The 16,482-nt window shown below is 34.9% G+C and overlaps 1 protein-coding gene across 1 annotated transcript in view; it reads left to right on the forward strand.

Annotated features, from left to right (window-relative positions):
- LOC149787699 (gamma-aminobutyric acid type B receptor subunit 2-like) overlaps positions 1-16,482 on the forward strand; it is a 72,310-nt gene that overhangs the window by 40,488 nt on the left and 15,340 nt on the right. The window contains exons 10-12 of the mRNA XM_089975647.1: positions 11,519-11,669; positions 12,154-12,286; positions 14,434-14,541. Coding sequence (XP_089831773.1) covers positions 11,519-11,669; positions 12,154-12,286; positions 14,434-14,541 — 392 coding nt within the window. The remainder of the gene's footprint in view (positions 1-11,518; positions 11,670-12,153; positions 12,287-14,433; positions 14,542-16,482) is intronic.

Raw genomic sequence — 16,482 nt, forward strand, 5'->3', positions numbered from 1 at the left:
GTTCATCGATGTAAGCATCACAATTATAATACCAGCCGTAATCATGTTCATTACACGATGAAAAGTACTTGGCGAACCCTTCATCCCAAACTGCATCATTTTATATTGATAAGCTATTCAGACATTACCCGTCGATATTGCTGGCCGTTTTTAAGCAGCTCAAGCACCGCCCCAGAAACCTCCTCAACCATAACCTCCTCCAAAAACTAAAACCAACCTTACAGATAAATTTACGCTTGAAGGTATTGCCACCATCAAGGACCCAAACCAAATAATTAGTATTTTCGCGTTTGGATATCAGTATAGAACCCAAATATGTTAATACTCTAAAATCTGACGATTGCGTTAAGGATGTATATCGCATCGCTACTGATACTCCGCAGAATTGATCTTGGAGAGATGTTAATTACTTTAATAATTTTAACCAGGCAGTAGATGAGTATATGAAACCAGTTAAACTAAAAAGGAGACAAAAAGAAGAAGAAATGAAGATGCAGCTTGAAAAATCTGGACGAGGAAGGAAATCAGCCTTGAAAAAAAAAAGACAGAACAACTCTACCACCACCCTTTCAACATCCTCAACCACAACCACTGCCGCCGCCAAAAGTTAAAATTTAATTTACAGATAAATTTTTTCTTGAAAATATTACCGCTATCAGGAAACCAGACCAAATAATATATATTGCATCATATGGATACGGCTAAAAGAGTGAGATATGTAAAACCTGAATATGTTAAAACTCTGAAAAGAAACAGCAGGATTTTAAATGTATATCGCGTCGCTAATAATGTTCAGCAGGTCAGACTTAATGTTGAAACTTTTGCTAAATTTAAACAGGACGTAACACGAAAAATAGAATCAGACTTAAGACCAAGTAAGGACCAATCTTTTCCATTGGAAGTGGTCATTTCACTTTGTGAAGTGACCGTGATAGACTTTGTCCTAGTAATATTTTGCTGACGTAGACAGGTTAGAAATTTGAATGGGTAGAAGACAGCCGGTAACAATTTCCCAGAAATCATCAGTGAAGCAGAAGCTATTTGTCAGTTATTATTTACAGGCGGTATCAATGACGTTAACATTTATATGTCCCTCATTGATGCAATAGTTGATGAATATCGCAGTGATTAAGGGCATGCAATTAGATAAGTAACAAAAAATAAGATTATCAGAGATAATTCTCAATGTAAAAGAACCAATATAAGGCGATGATGTGGCAACAAAAGACATGTTGAAAACAGCAACGCAACAATCAGGACTGAGATCAGTAAATATGTTGATAAAACTGGAGATGCAATGACTGGTGATCTCAATATGGCCAACAATGGAAATGTTTGTTTGACAAGAAATGTGTCGCTAATAACAATATCCCGATGATGATCTCGTTAATGACAATCAATGATGGATTGACCACGTTTAGATCTAAGTATTCTAATTATGTAACTGCGTTTACAAATTTTCGTAGAAACACAAATAAAATCAATCATACATGTTTGGGAAATGCAGCAGTCATCGGCATCAAGCGCTCTGACATTAAATATATTACTGGTGTTTAACATACACAGCACCGTCTGGATCAGCATTATGGACACCACTCAATAAATCCATCACACATCACGCTAAGGTTTCCGGTATATGCAGGTTCTCAGTACTCGGCGATACAACATATACAACATATGCCACAATTGCACGGTGTTAACCACTAACTGTATCTTCGGGGTCTATGTTAGTGATATTGGAGAAAATCGACGAGGAAATATTTGTCGTGGAACCCGAAGAAAAAGGCGCCTCGGAGTTGGATTATTGGTGTCTTGAATTCGTCGCCAGTATACCACATACTAGAAGTCTTCTTATTACATAGAACAATGAAACAACCGATTTATGTTCAACGTGATGTTGCAGCGCATCATCACAGATACGAACAAATATGTTCGTGGCATACCCAATTAAAACATATCATTGACGAGTGTACAGAAAAGTGAAAACATACCACAGACATGTCGTTGTTACCAAAATATTCTTATGTCAGCATTGACATAGTAACCATCGGTATATGATCCAATGGTCAGAGATTGAATTGTTTATCTTAACTGCAGTGGTGGTTCTGGTAAATCACCGCGTGGGATTGAATTATTTTGGAATTTTTATAGGATTGTTTTTGACGCCTACACATAGACTCGCCATAGAATTGAAAGAATTATAAATGGAATTTTATACTTATCACAGCTTCTTTAGATGGAAAGGAGATGCACGGACACCTGAACGAATGGATGAAAATATATTCCTAAGATCATTATTTTTGGATGAAATATGCAGTGTCACTAGATGTGTAAGAAATATTTCTTGATTGGTTATTAACTCGAAATACCGTTGCTATAATATTTGGAGATCATCGTCAGCCACCACCTTTCGTTGGATCATCTCCGCATGATGGTTTAAATATTCGTAGATTATTATGAGGAAATAGCTGATGATTACCGAACGATTGATCCCTAATTAAACGGGTTGAAAACAATTAATCAGACAAAATTCAGTGTGAAATAATGAGTGAGATAATTCCGGAAACACCAACAAATAGTTTTAGGAATGTATGGAGTACTGCTGATTTGATAGTTGCATATCGGAATATTGGTCGTGATTCAATTCAGCAGCCTTTAATTCTGTTACATAACGAACATTTGTCAGGTTTGCCTGCACCGTTATGTTATCGCACAGCAGATACACGACAGCAAAATCTTGAAGTTGAGATTCCTTGAACCCTGACAGAGTCAAGTGAGAAATAAAATGCTGTTGAAAGCTCTCTAACGATGGATAAATCTCCATGGATGCTAGGGTATTTTATAACGATTCATTCAAGGCAAGGATGAACTGTTTCCAAATCAAATGTTTGGAGTGTTGATAATCGTACTGAATGATCAAATTTAGTTTATTTAGCAGTGTCTCGAGTGAGAATAATATCTCACCTGCGGAGGGTTATCACAGTCTTCACATTAATAATAATCAAACTACTGGCAATGAAATTGATGTAGCAAAGAAAGAAATAGCTGGTTAAAACAATGTGACAAAAACAATAATCGCGAATTTGATGTCGATGCTGAATATATCATGACACTGAAACAGCGACAGAATAAACGCTCTGTTTGCTGTATCACAGTAATTTTGTGGCATCATTCGAATAATAATCAAAAAGAATTTACCGTGGATAGAATTAATAGTGATCTCGGTCACACACCTGATAATGTGATGTTGACCTGTCCTAATTATAATCGACCTAGAGACGCTGACGCCCTTCTAGCGAATAACCCTTTACAAGAGTGATTGCGGTGGTATTGAATATCTTCAGAAATTACTTGCAATTGTTTACGTACAAATCCACGTTGAGGAGCAGTTAAATCTATTGTAAATTGCATGTCTACTCGTGGATCTTACCACGCTGGAACTTACATGTTTGGTTACCATCCAGACTGTGCCGATGCTCTTTCTTGTACCCCCTCCAATTTCACCAGGTTTCAAATAAATATCTAACAGTCACATTACATTACCTATTACTGGATGTTTTGAGAAAGAGTATGATTGCATTGATATACTTCATAGACATTCCACGAGTACTTTCATTATTTAATGCGGCTATTACAGATAGTAATCTTGCAACCCATTTACGAGATTTCTTATCGGCCTGAACTTTGTTTGGCGATATTTCCTGCGCGCAATGATATCCAAACTATCAACGATTGCCTGATCGCGATCAATTGCGTTATGTCCTAGTCTGATTTTGACGTTATGTTGTTCCATCAGATATTTTACTACACCAAGAAATTCGTTGACAGGATCAACCTGTAGAAACTGTGCAAATTGTAGACCACCTTGTGACCATCGCTGATAAATTAGTTCAAACGCAGATGCAACTTCAGTTTGTGTCGTTGTTGATAGTGGCTGATACGTACTGCATTTTTGTATGTGGTTGTAGATAAATTTGCGATAATGCCTGTCGTTCTAACCAATCTGTGGCAACAGAACATGCGACAACTGCTGTATTAGCAAGTTTACTGTTCTGTTTTCTGCCCCTACAATATCAACTTGGTCTATAATAAATCGATACCATTATAATAATACTAATCGGCTGACTAATTACCAGCCCGTAGCACTAGTTTACCCTTCGTCGCAGATCTTATCATAAAATTAGCAAGCGATTCTCTGACAAATTGATCTTTTACAGACTTTAACCTGTCTATCAGCTTTGCATCTGAAATGTGTCGTTGTTGTAAATCTGAAATTTATACGCGACATCATGAGCGTGGCACGCTTGGTCAATGGCAGTTATTGGATACTCGCCAGGTTTTGATTGGTCTTTATCGTTAAGTCGGAAATCAAGTCGGGTTCAGGACCATAATAATAATATCCAGGAATTTGCTTTACGCCAGGATACTTAGCCCATGGAGTCCCTGGTAATTTATCGAGTGAAGCAGCGACATCTTCGTCTGCTGAATGAGAGATACATATGCATTTTATGTACCACATTTAATACACTTTTTATTCCTCGTCGTTATTGTTTTTAATCCACTGGTGGGGTTGGGTGCCTCGAAAATAATATGATTGGTTGACCATCGGGCTGGATGATGTCAATCCTGCGCTGCTTTTAGCTGACAAGTTGCTTGAAGTACTTCTTGTAGGTTGTCCAGGTCTCACATCCATAAAGGAGGCTTGTTAGTACAACTGCCTTATATACCTTTATCCTGTTGGATAGTATGATGAAAATCCTGTGATTCAACACGCGAGAGCGGAAACGTCATAATGATTGACTGACCCTGCTGATGTGAATAGTTATCTCTTTGTCTAGTGATATCGGAAGAAAAGATGTTTCGAAGTTACTTTACGTGATCGACAGCTTCCAGTTAAGTGTCTTCGATAATAATAATAATAATGAGGACTTTATAAAGCGCCTAATCGTTAGAAGCTCTAAGCACTTTACAACATTAGACAACACCTATAAGATAAGAAACATAATAATATTATTACAAAAACAAACATGAAATTAGAAAAACATTAAAAACTAAAAAATATGCTGAGAATATTTCAGGTAGGAAACATTATTAGGTCTTTAAGTTTGTTCTTGCAGTCGAAATAAGTGAGTTTTGAGAGCCTGCTTGAAAGTGATCCCTTTGTCTTTGTGTCTAAGTTCAGTGGGCAATTCATTCCACGTTGCTGGGCCCTGTTATGCAAAAGATCGCTGTCCATATGACTTTGTTTTCATAGTGGGAATAATGAGTATACGACTGTCAGAAGAGGAGCGTCAGTATCTTGCTGGTGTGTAAACATGGGCGAGGTCAGATAGGTATGTTGACTAGAGACCGACAGTGAAATGTGTTTGATTCTGGATCGAATGGATAGCCAGTTTAGGGTACAGAGCAGCGGGGAGGTGTGCTCTAATCGTGGTACTGTAAGCATGATCCGAGCAGCTGTCTTGAACCTTATGAAGTTTTTGGAGTAGATATTGAGATGAACCAGACAGAATTGAGTTACAATAGTCCAGTCTTGAAAGTACTAATGAACACACAATTGTTTTAGTGGCATCAACTGAAATATATTTGCGAATTGAGCTGATGCGCCTCAGCTCAAGATATGCAGCCTTGCATATGTTCATGACATGTTGGTACAATGTGAGAGTACTGTCCAGAGTAACACCTAGGTTTAGTACTGATTGTGTGAATTTAATTTGGCGTTGCTGATATTTATTGTTTAAGGTAAAGGATGTGAATGAGAAAATCGTTGTGTTGTGATCAGAATGGCCTCAGTTTTATCATCATTCATCTGCAGCTTGTTACAAGTCATCCATAATTTTACAGCAGAAATGCACCTCTCTACACCTTGGATGGTAGCATCAACTTCAGTTGGGTGGCTAGATTTGTATATTTGGGTGCCATCAGCATGCACTTGGTGAGACACTGGATGATGATCTATGACACTTGAGAGCGACTGAGTGTACAGAAGGAAGAGAACAGGTCCAAGAACACACCCCTGTAGAACACCACAACATAGATCAACTGGGCTGGAGTGTATTCCATTTGCAGATACAATGTGCGCCCTGTTGACCAAGCAGGACTTAAACCACAGTAAGGCTGAATCATGAATGCCAAATACATGCTGGAGATGGTGAAGTAATATATCATGGTCTATTGTGTCAAATGCTGCAGACAATCAAGGAGGGTGAGGACTGTAATCTTTCCGCTATCCAACGCAGAGAGAATGTCATTAACTACTTTTAGAAGAGTAGTTTCAGTACTGTGGCAAGGGCGATATGCAGATTGCACATTGCTAAAAAGACTGTTTGAATTCAGATGAGATACAAGCTGGGATAGAACAACCTTTTCTAAGATTTTTGAAATGAATGGGAGATTAGAAACTGGGCGGTAGTTCTTTAAATCGACATGGAATTTATCGATAGACACAATCAGGGGGCGAGCTATGGTTCCTAGGATAGGTCGGTGAAGTACCTCTGTCTTGTGCAGACTGTTAGTGAATCCAAGGAGTCTGCAGGCTTCCGCGAATCGAATACCGCTGATCTAGAGAGCACAGTCATCCGCGAAAAAGTGCATCAGGAGTAAGTTTCTCACGTGTAACCTGGTTCAGGACGCAAGTGAATAATAGATTGAATAATACTGGGGCGAGAACGTAACCCTGATTCACGTCTTTAGAAACGTTGAATGGCTTTGGAACATCCCCAATGTTTAGAACGACTCCCGTCATGCTGTCGTGGAAAGGTCGGATCATCTTAATGAACTTTTTAGGGCAACCGAGTCGTGCATCTCAGTTGACCGTATGGAAGGCTTTTGTGAGGTCTTATGAAGACACTGTAGAAGTTCATGTTATGTTAAATGTAATTTTCCTGTATTCGTCTCGCTGTATGGCTTCCGAGACATTACCAATGAAGCAGTTGAGAAGGACGAGCACCATAATCATGACTCCATTCGACAGGAGTTATACCTAGATAGAGTCCGCAGTTAGCTTTTTTCCCTTTCATTTTGTATAAAGTGGCAATCATTGCGTCTTTGAACTCCTGTGGCATGGACTCCTTCTTCAAAAACTGATGATGTGCAGTGCATCAAGCATCTTAGGGTCAGCTGCTTTGAAGTATTTAACAGGAATTCCATCCCCACCTGGTGCCTTGCCATAGCTATCATTTTAATGGCTCTCTCGACTACGTCCGCGATAGGGGGTAAACCTAGGTCCGAGATAGTTGGCTTCCGGATAATTGCGTCTAACGCTGCAGAGTCTTCGGTAGAGGGCGTGTTCAGTAGTTTGTAGGCGTGTTCGTTTAAACCTTTGGTGATATTCTCTTTGTCCTTGAGCAGTGTGGTCCCATCAAAATAGATTAGCGGGGAGCTGAAGGCTTTTGACGGTCCATATAGATCTTTCATGGACCTGAAAACCTGAGGTGTTTAAAGCGATCACGTTTTGAGACTGAGTGAACGTCGTTCTGCCATTCTCTTTTGTTAAAGATGTTTATTCCTTATTATTGGTGGAATTTTCTGTTGGGTCCTAGGATGACCTTCGCAGAATCACTCAACATGTCCTTGAGCACTAACACAATATAAATTCACATAATTATTATATATTCCTACAACACGATTGTCAGTGATTTATCAGCGACACTAAAGCAATAGCTAATCAAGCACAATCCAGCCCTACCAAATTATATCAGAGCAATTATAATAGGTCCATCTGGATCCGTTAAGACGCAATTGTCACTAAACATGATATTGAGATGGATCAAGTGGGATACGTTACTTTCAGTTTCACAATCTGTAGACGATCAGAGATGCTATGATGTGCTTAAAGATTCTAATGGAAATATAAAGTTGATGGACGAGGACGGTAATGGTATTAATGATTTTATCACCGACGTCAGCGATACGTCATTAGTAGATGATCTTGTTAATAGTATTAACAATCTCGTAGTTTACGATGATGTGATGCTAGACAAACAATAAAATCCAGCTCGGACGTTTTCCCGAGGCAGGCCCAAAACACCGAGATTATATATGTTACTCAGTGATATGTGCAAATAACTAAAATGATCATAGATAACGGCAATCTTCTGGGTTTTTTTACACTACAAAATATCCATCATACATGGTGCTCAGGGAACATGGATATGATCAAGTTTAGAAACTTCTTTTCATGCGTTTAAGCGAATCCTCATGCATTTATTACGATAAATATATCGGTCGCGATATCGCTTAGGTCTCGATTAAATAATTTGTTGAGAGATCTGACCGCGTTTTTTTTATCACATACATGGTGACGACCCAGGCATATCTATTTGACACACAAAAATCAGTTAGAGGTGTCGGTGACGCTTGTATTTTTTTACCTGTCGTAGGAAACGTTATTTCGTACTGAAATTCTGGTATGTTTGCCCTCCCTACTGTAGAGTTATTGACGCTTGTATCTTGTTACCCTTCGTAGGAAGCTTTATTTCGGTCTTAAAGTCTTAAAGTCTTAAAGTCTGGTCTGTTCACCCACGCAGCTGCTCTTCCTGAATTTTCGTCGATAAGCGACAGGAACAAACTCATAACCCTCTAAGATGCATTCCTTACCCAGCTCATTGTCAGCACTCTGGTGTACTGAAGGGATGAATAGTTGTCTCGGGATCTGCCAAATTGTGCACTCTGTAATACTCCAATGTTTCCTCAGCCATTACAAAGTTTCTGCGATTGTATTTGTCTATTTCTTTTTCTCTAAATAGGGGCACTAACCCAATATTTTTAGTGACTTACAAACGTGAATTTGTATGTAAAGTTGGAACATACTCTAATTCTCTTAATCTAAATTCATATTCCCTTTCTTCCGTTTCTCTCTTCATTAGCAATTTCTTCTGTCAATTGCTCCTCTTTCTCCGATTGTAACTGCATTTGTTTCTCTCTCTCTCTCTCCTCTTTCTCCTAAAACATTTGTTTTTCTGATTTCTGATCTGCCTTTGTTCTTTCCGTAACTGCATTTTTTTTTCTTTTTCTCCAATTGCAACTACATTTCCTTTTTCTTTTTTTCTTTCTAAAGTCAAGCTTGCTCAACTCTAACTCCATCTTTTATTTTAATTTTAATTCCTTTACTTTTATGTCAGAGTTTGATACAGACCTACTGATCGAAATCAAATCACTTTTATCCAAAACATTCTTTTCCACCAAATAAGGAAGCAAAATATCTTTTATTATTTTGCTTCGCTAAAGAAGGTTTTGCCTCAGAAAGATCATATGTTCCTTCAAGCTGAATCAATTCATGATTTTTCAAAAGGTTTGACTCTTCCTGGGTAGGATTTGAAATAAAGATCTGGTGACAGTGTACAAAAGTTTGTTGATTTCATTAAAGATTTTTAAAATGTAAAATAATAATACTTTTTATTCGAAATTCCTAAACTAGAGTAATTTAAATTTTAAAAAGAAAGTTTTCTGAAATATTTTAGTAAAATTCGTATCCCATGGACGAGCACCCCAATTTTCTGTTACAAATCAATGCTCTTAAAATGAGTAACAGAAAAGTGTGAAGACAATAAGCTTTGTAAAATTTAACAAATAATTTATTTCCATAGAATACAACGTAAAATAATAAAAAAACAAAAAATACGTTATTGCGAATCAAATCCAAAATGTAATGCAAGAGATAAAGCACAAGCCCTATCAATGAAAAGTTCTAAGTGATTCACAGTTCCAATCCCGATTAAAAATTAAAGATGAAAGGCGATGACGTTTGTAATAACCTAAGAAATGTTAATGTGTCAACAGTTTCCTGTTGAATGACATAAAATATTATTCCAGTTTTGAATTCCGTATAAATTCTTGTGAATGTCTTTGTTCAAGAATTATATCAAATGACTTTTTTCCCCAGGGAAAACAATCACTTTGATTAAATAATTTGACGACAAATAAAATTCAGTCCAAACTGGTCACAACATAACACAACTTAAAGTGTCAAATGTTTGAAGCCCGACTGATCGAATTCTTATCAAAACACCAGTAAAACGTCTAGCTAAGACGCAAACAAAAGTCTTGATGGGGGAGAGAAGTCCATCCTTCTGGAAAAAATAGAAGATTGTGTACCAATTGACAGGTGTTTTATATTAAGTACTCCAGAATATGGCCTTGGCGCAGCTTAATGATTCTTACTCTGAGAAAGATACAAAATTTAAAAGTTGTTTACGAAAGCTGTCACTGATTTTGGAGGTCAGCAATTGCTTACAATGTTTCAATTCTGGGCAATGGAAGATCCACTAAACAATGTTACAATACAAGAGCATGTAATGGAATTTAAAACAATCCAATCTAATCAAGAAACAATTAAATTAAATATATATATATATATATATATATATATATATATATATATATATATATATATATATATATATATTCTGTTTGTGGGTGTCCATATTAGGTAGCAATATGCAATAGTGATCTAGTTGTTTCAAATTTCATGCGGTTTAGTTATAACACATATAATTATATTTTTTAAAATAAAAAGCAGTATTGTACCATACAGTACCTTAAAACATTTTAACCATGTAATAATTTCACAAAATTACCTACTTAATTGCGACTTTTAGAACCACGAGAAATTAGTCACTATTTAAATCAAGTTTTGCCTTTATTTGCCGCAATCATCATTTACAAGAGAACGACAGCGGAACGTATCTAACGGCCTGTAAACTAAACAGAATTAAATCTCTGCAGAAATACTTTCTAATGAATAGGAGGAAATCAGTCAGTATTGACAGAATAATTGTAACTTTTTGAAGACTGACAAGTGGTAGCGAATTACATTTCCTGTCGGTAAATTCGGTATAACATTCATTTCCTGACAAGGGGTACTGAATTACAGTTTGCTGCAGGTAAATTCGTTGTGACTTGCATTTTTACATAAGGGCTATTAAAGTTTACTGTATTTAAATTCTTCCAGCGTGCATTGCCTGACAATAAGTAGTGGATGACACATAACTGGAGGTAAATTCTTTATAATATGCATCGCCTGACATGGGGTAGTGAATTACATTTTATTGACGATAGATGCGTAATAACATGCATTGGCTGACACGGGAGAGGAGATTACAGTTTAATGCTGGTAAATTCATAATAACATGTTAGGCCTGAAGAGGAATAGCGTATTACAGTTTACTGCCGGTAAACTCGTTATAACACGGATTGCCGTACGAGAAACTACTCTGGCTTTTAATCCTATGTGTATTTGCAGATTCATACAATTTAGCTACGAAGATATGATGTTATGAGGCATTTAGTATGAGTGGATGAAAATTATAACTAGCTGGTAGATAATTGGCTATTAGTACACGGACAGGTATGAAGGTGGATAGGTTGGAGGGGTGGGAGTATTAAAAAATATATCTTATATATCGTGCATGTCGACATGTACACGTATCTATTTGCATCTTTCTCTTTCTGTATATTGTGTTCCGTTTCTTTTGTGTGTTTGTTTTGTATTTCTTTTATTTATTACATTTTTTCTCAGGCAGAGGACCACCTGTTGATCGAAAGCTGGTGCGCAGATACATCCAGGGTGTTCCCAACAGTGTCTATATCAGCATAAGTACTTTAGCAGGCCTGGGAATCATGCTGGCTTGTTTTTTTCTTGGGATAAATATCTATTTTAGAAAACACAGGTTGGTATATTTTGTTTTTCGTAATTTGAATTTTCACCAATTTTTAGGCACTTTTATCAGAAACAATCAACTCACATATATTTCATTTCATAGTAAAATAAAGAGGTACTTTAAACCTGTGGACGTTAAGAAATAACGGGAAAAGTCAGATCCTGCTCACAGGTTCTATCCTTCTATTTATCCTTCAATGTTATGTTCGCCTATTTATGAAACTCGAGACTAAACATCCTATACGTTAAGGTCTTCTATGAAGCAATGTTATTCGCGTGCATTTTAGAATATTTTAAAAAAAAGTTAATTAAAAAATAGTTTATTCTCAATTGGATCATCATTTCCTCAGAACATAAGGACTCATTGTTTTTGGATATATTATCTTGAGAAGTTGTGTTGGTTTCTTTGGCGCGCGCTAGGTCGACGAGGGTATATTATTTATCATCTGAGATCGTTTATTTTTCACAAAAACGCATATAAATTTTTATTGCAGATTTATAAAGATGTCAAGTCCAAACATGAACAACCTAATAATCGTCGGATGCATTTTGTCTTACCTTAGTGTCTTCCTATTGGGCACGGACGGCAGCTTTATCCCCGTCAACTATCATCATTTCATCTGCACGGTAATTTAGCGCGTAATGGATATGGTGTTATTTTTGTAGTAATTTTATGAGAAACGGTAACTTATTTTGTTCATATTTAATACTAAGTAAAGAAAAAGTAGATTTGTTTGAACTAATGTCATTTTAAACTCATCTGATGGTAAGGACATGTGAACTTAAAGGTCTGTGGCATTTATATTAATATTGCTAATCAATTATGGCTTCGATCACAGAAAATAGAAGAGAAAAAAACAAACATTTAAGCAACTTAATCTTAAGAAACCACTTAACTTATTTTGGCTAATTTCGACATAAAGGTCTTTTTATATGCTGAATTGTAATCAAATATGAATGAACAAACAAATATAAAGAAGGCTTGGACTGACAGTTGTCCTAAAATATGCTATCAGCTGCATCGAAATAATTTTTTAGAGAATACATACGATTGATTCAGATTGTTTGGTACTCTCATTTGGCTGTTAAGCAGTTTTCGTCCCTATGAGCGATAGCAAACCTACTCTTTCAGGACAGTAAATGTGCCACGTGTCAGCCATCACACCATCTGAAAAATGACCAGGTTTGATATCACGATCCCAATGCAACTATCATCATGTGAAAGCATACTAACCAGCACACGTTGAGTTCTATCGTGTTCTGAGCGTAAAATACGTAAGGGTGGAACAGCCCACCAACACAAAGCAGGAAAGTAAAAATTAGAGAAAATGAAAACAGAACATAGCGAATCCCATTTCCACTTAGCCTGAATACATCCATACGAAAATGTAATTTGTTTTCATCAAAATTGATCTTACTACGATATTCTTTCATAACCCTGCAATAATTGTTTGTGTGAATTTTGAAGCAAAATATACAATATATTCTAAAGCTTTTGATTTGTATCTCCGTTATGGTGTCCTAACCGCATCTATAAAAATATGGCAGTATGTGTAATTTGATAATACTGCACTGACCACTGACGTTTCAAAAATAAAGTAGTCTTTGTACTTTTTGTCTTCTTGATAAATGAAGAGAACGACGATGATGATGACGAAGACGATGCTAATAGCATTAATTAGACCAATACAAACCTTTTACTGGTGTTATATATCTCATTTGTTCCGTCATATATCATGTCTGCTTACCATACAATTTAATTTGTTTCACCCCAGCCTACCAGAGAACATTTATTTACCAAGCCTATAAAATTTACATATTAACTTTAAGAACTGACTGCATTGCAATTTTGTTAATACGCACATATTTATTCAATAAGCAGATTTGTAAAACCATCTGCATGCGGATTGTTGGTATATAGTGATGTCACTTTAATTGTTTGAACATTATGAATAATGTGAATAAGATATAAAGATTGAAACTATGATAAGATTATGAACACTATGTGTAAAGTGAATAAGATATAATGAATGAAACTATGATAATTGTAAGAAAATTATGCGAAAAGTGAATAATATAAAAAGAATGAAAGTATGATAAGTGTATGAACACTTTGTGGAAGGTGAGTAAGATATAATGAATGAAACTATGATAAGTGTATGAACACTATGTGGAAAGTGAATAATATAAAAAGAATGAAAATATGATAAGTGTATGCACATTGCATGTAATGTTAATAAGATATGAAGAATGAAAATATGATAAGTGTAAGAAATTTATGTTTAAGGTGAATACTATAAAAAAAAAACTGAAACTATTAAAAGCGTATGAACATTTTTAGTAAAGTGAATATGATATAAAGAATGAAACTATGATAAGTTTATGATTTAGTTAATTATATATAAAGAATGAAACTATGATACGGTATGAACTTGATGTCAAGTCAATAAGATATAAAGAATGAAACTAGATACGTGTATAAACATAATGTGTATAGTGAATATGATATAAAAAAATGAAAATATGATAAGTGTATGAACATTAAAGTTAATGGAAGAAAATGACATTACAGGAAAGGTTCAATTATTGACATTATATTTTCTAAGATTATCTTGCACAGATAATGTAAACAATTGATTTTGTATTCTCTAACATTGTACGTCTGCTTTTGTTTTTTCTTATCAATAATAGATGTTTATATTTGATTATATTAATCAACCAGCACATTTAGATGTATGACATTTTGCCCATTCAATAAATTATTTCCTTTACAGATTCGATCATGGATTCTTGATCTTGGGTTCACGTTGGCTTTTGGAGCAATGTTTAGCAAGACGTGGAGGGTGCATGTAATATTCACAAACATCAAAATGAATAAAAAGGTAACCATAATTACCATTCTTCACCAGAAGAAAATCTTTTTCACTCTTGCACCATATATGTAGAACAAACGATGCATTTTCACCTGTAATGTACGATGACACAGATATATGTTATTTTAGAACTGGGATTAAAAAACAACACAAACGCCGAAAATTCTGTCCAAATAGTTTTAATTCATACTTCTTCAGGCACAAAATATTTTAAAGGAAACATTTAGATTATTCCTAAAATGAAACATGCGTAATAGATGCAGTATAACTATAAAATTTAGATGTAATATTTTAATCAAATATTGACATCTATTACTAATAAGAAAAAGCAAAAGTACAATGTTAGAGAATACAAAATCAATTGTTTATATTACCTGTACAAGATAATCTTAGAGAATATAAATTCAATAAGTTAACCTTACCTGTAAAGTTCTTTTATTCCATTAACTGTAACGTTCATACACTTATCATAGTTTCATTCTTTATAACTTATTCGCTTTACTCATAATGTTCATACAATTAGAGTAACATCAATATACACCAACGATCCGAATGCAGATGATATTGAAGCTTGTAAATATTTTCTTGATAACAATCCTAAAAATAGTACACTATCTGGTGAAGATATTTGTAAAAAAATAAAACTCATCGTGGAAAATAATAATTTTCAATTTAATAAGACGAATTACATCCAAATAATGGGTACGGCAACGGGTAGTGCTATAACACCTTCATACGCGGTACTTTTCATAAGTAAATTTGAAAAAGATTTTGTTCAAAACGAAAAGTTTAAGCCATCTGTTTGGTTCAGAATTTTAAACGACGTATTTATTAACTGGAACCATTCAAATGAAGAACTGAAAAAATATATTGATCACCTAAATCATTTTCACCCAACGATTAAATTTACTTAAATTGCTTCTAGTAAACTAATATCCACCAATATGTGGAATATTCGTCATGTCATCCCATATCATATAAAAACGGTATATCATATATCCAGGCCAATAGAAACCGACGAATTATTTCATATGAATGTTAATTACAAAATTTGTTGAAAAAATTACAAACATATTTCCAAAATTGAACATATTCAATACATATAATTGATTCTGCGCTGAACAAAGCCCTTAATCGTACTCACAATCAGGCTTTAAACACAGCATAATGTATAATGTATAATAGAGAAAACTATAATTTCGTTCACAATGCAATATAATCCTTCATTACCTAATATACGTCGTATAATTAATATATATTAGTCTCCTACATTTATCAAACAAAACCAGCGTAAAATCACTTTACAAAAATAATCCAATTCTCGCTTATAGAAAAGCAATTTATTTGCATGATTTTCTAATTAGAACAAAACAGACAGAACATAAAAAGGACAATTTTCGTCATCTAAATGAAACAGACACCGGTGCTTTCAATGTGCAAACATAACATAAAGTACTTCTTTCAGTGGCGCTAATCAAAAAGAGGTATTTTCTCTACGTGATAACACTAACTGCGTATCAAATGATGGGATTAATTTGATAACCTGTAAAAAAATGTGACATGCAATATGTTGGAAAAAAACTTCAACAAGTTTCTAAGAGAATGATTAATCATCGCTTTCATATAAAAAATAATAGAGATCCTCAGTTTTCCTCTAATATTTCAACACACTTTACCACCAATAATCACTCTCTACTTCACTTTTGCTTTCATACCAATAGATATTGTGTATGGTGACAATAATAGACTCATAATAAAACGTATTGGATTCATACGTTAGACACTTTATATCCTAATGTCCTTAATGCCAATGAACTATATAACATTTAATTAAAAGATTTGTATTGATATATTGTATATCGTTTATAATAACATAATTACATGTATTAGTGTGTGTCTATATTTTATTTTGTTATTTTACTGATATATGCTGAAAAACAATCAAAGAAT

Source organism: Sinohyriopsis cumingii, chromosome 11 (genome assembly GCF_028554795.1).
Source record: "Sinohyriopsis cumingii isolate HCF-2022 chromosome 11, ASM2855479v2, whole genome shotgun sequence".
NCBI classification, from domain to species: Eukaryota; Metazoa; Mollusca; class Bivalvia; order Unionida; family Unionidae; genus Sinohyriopsis; species Sinohyriopsis cumingii.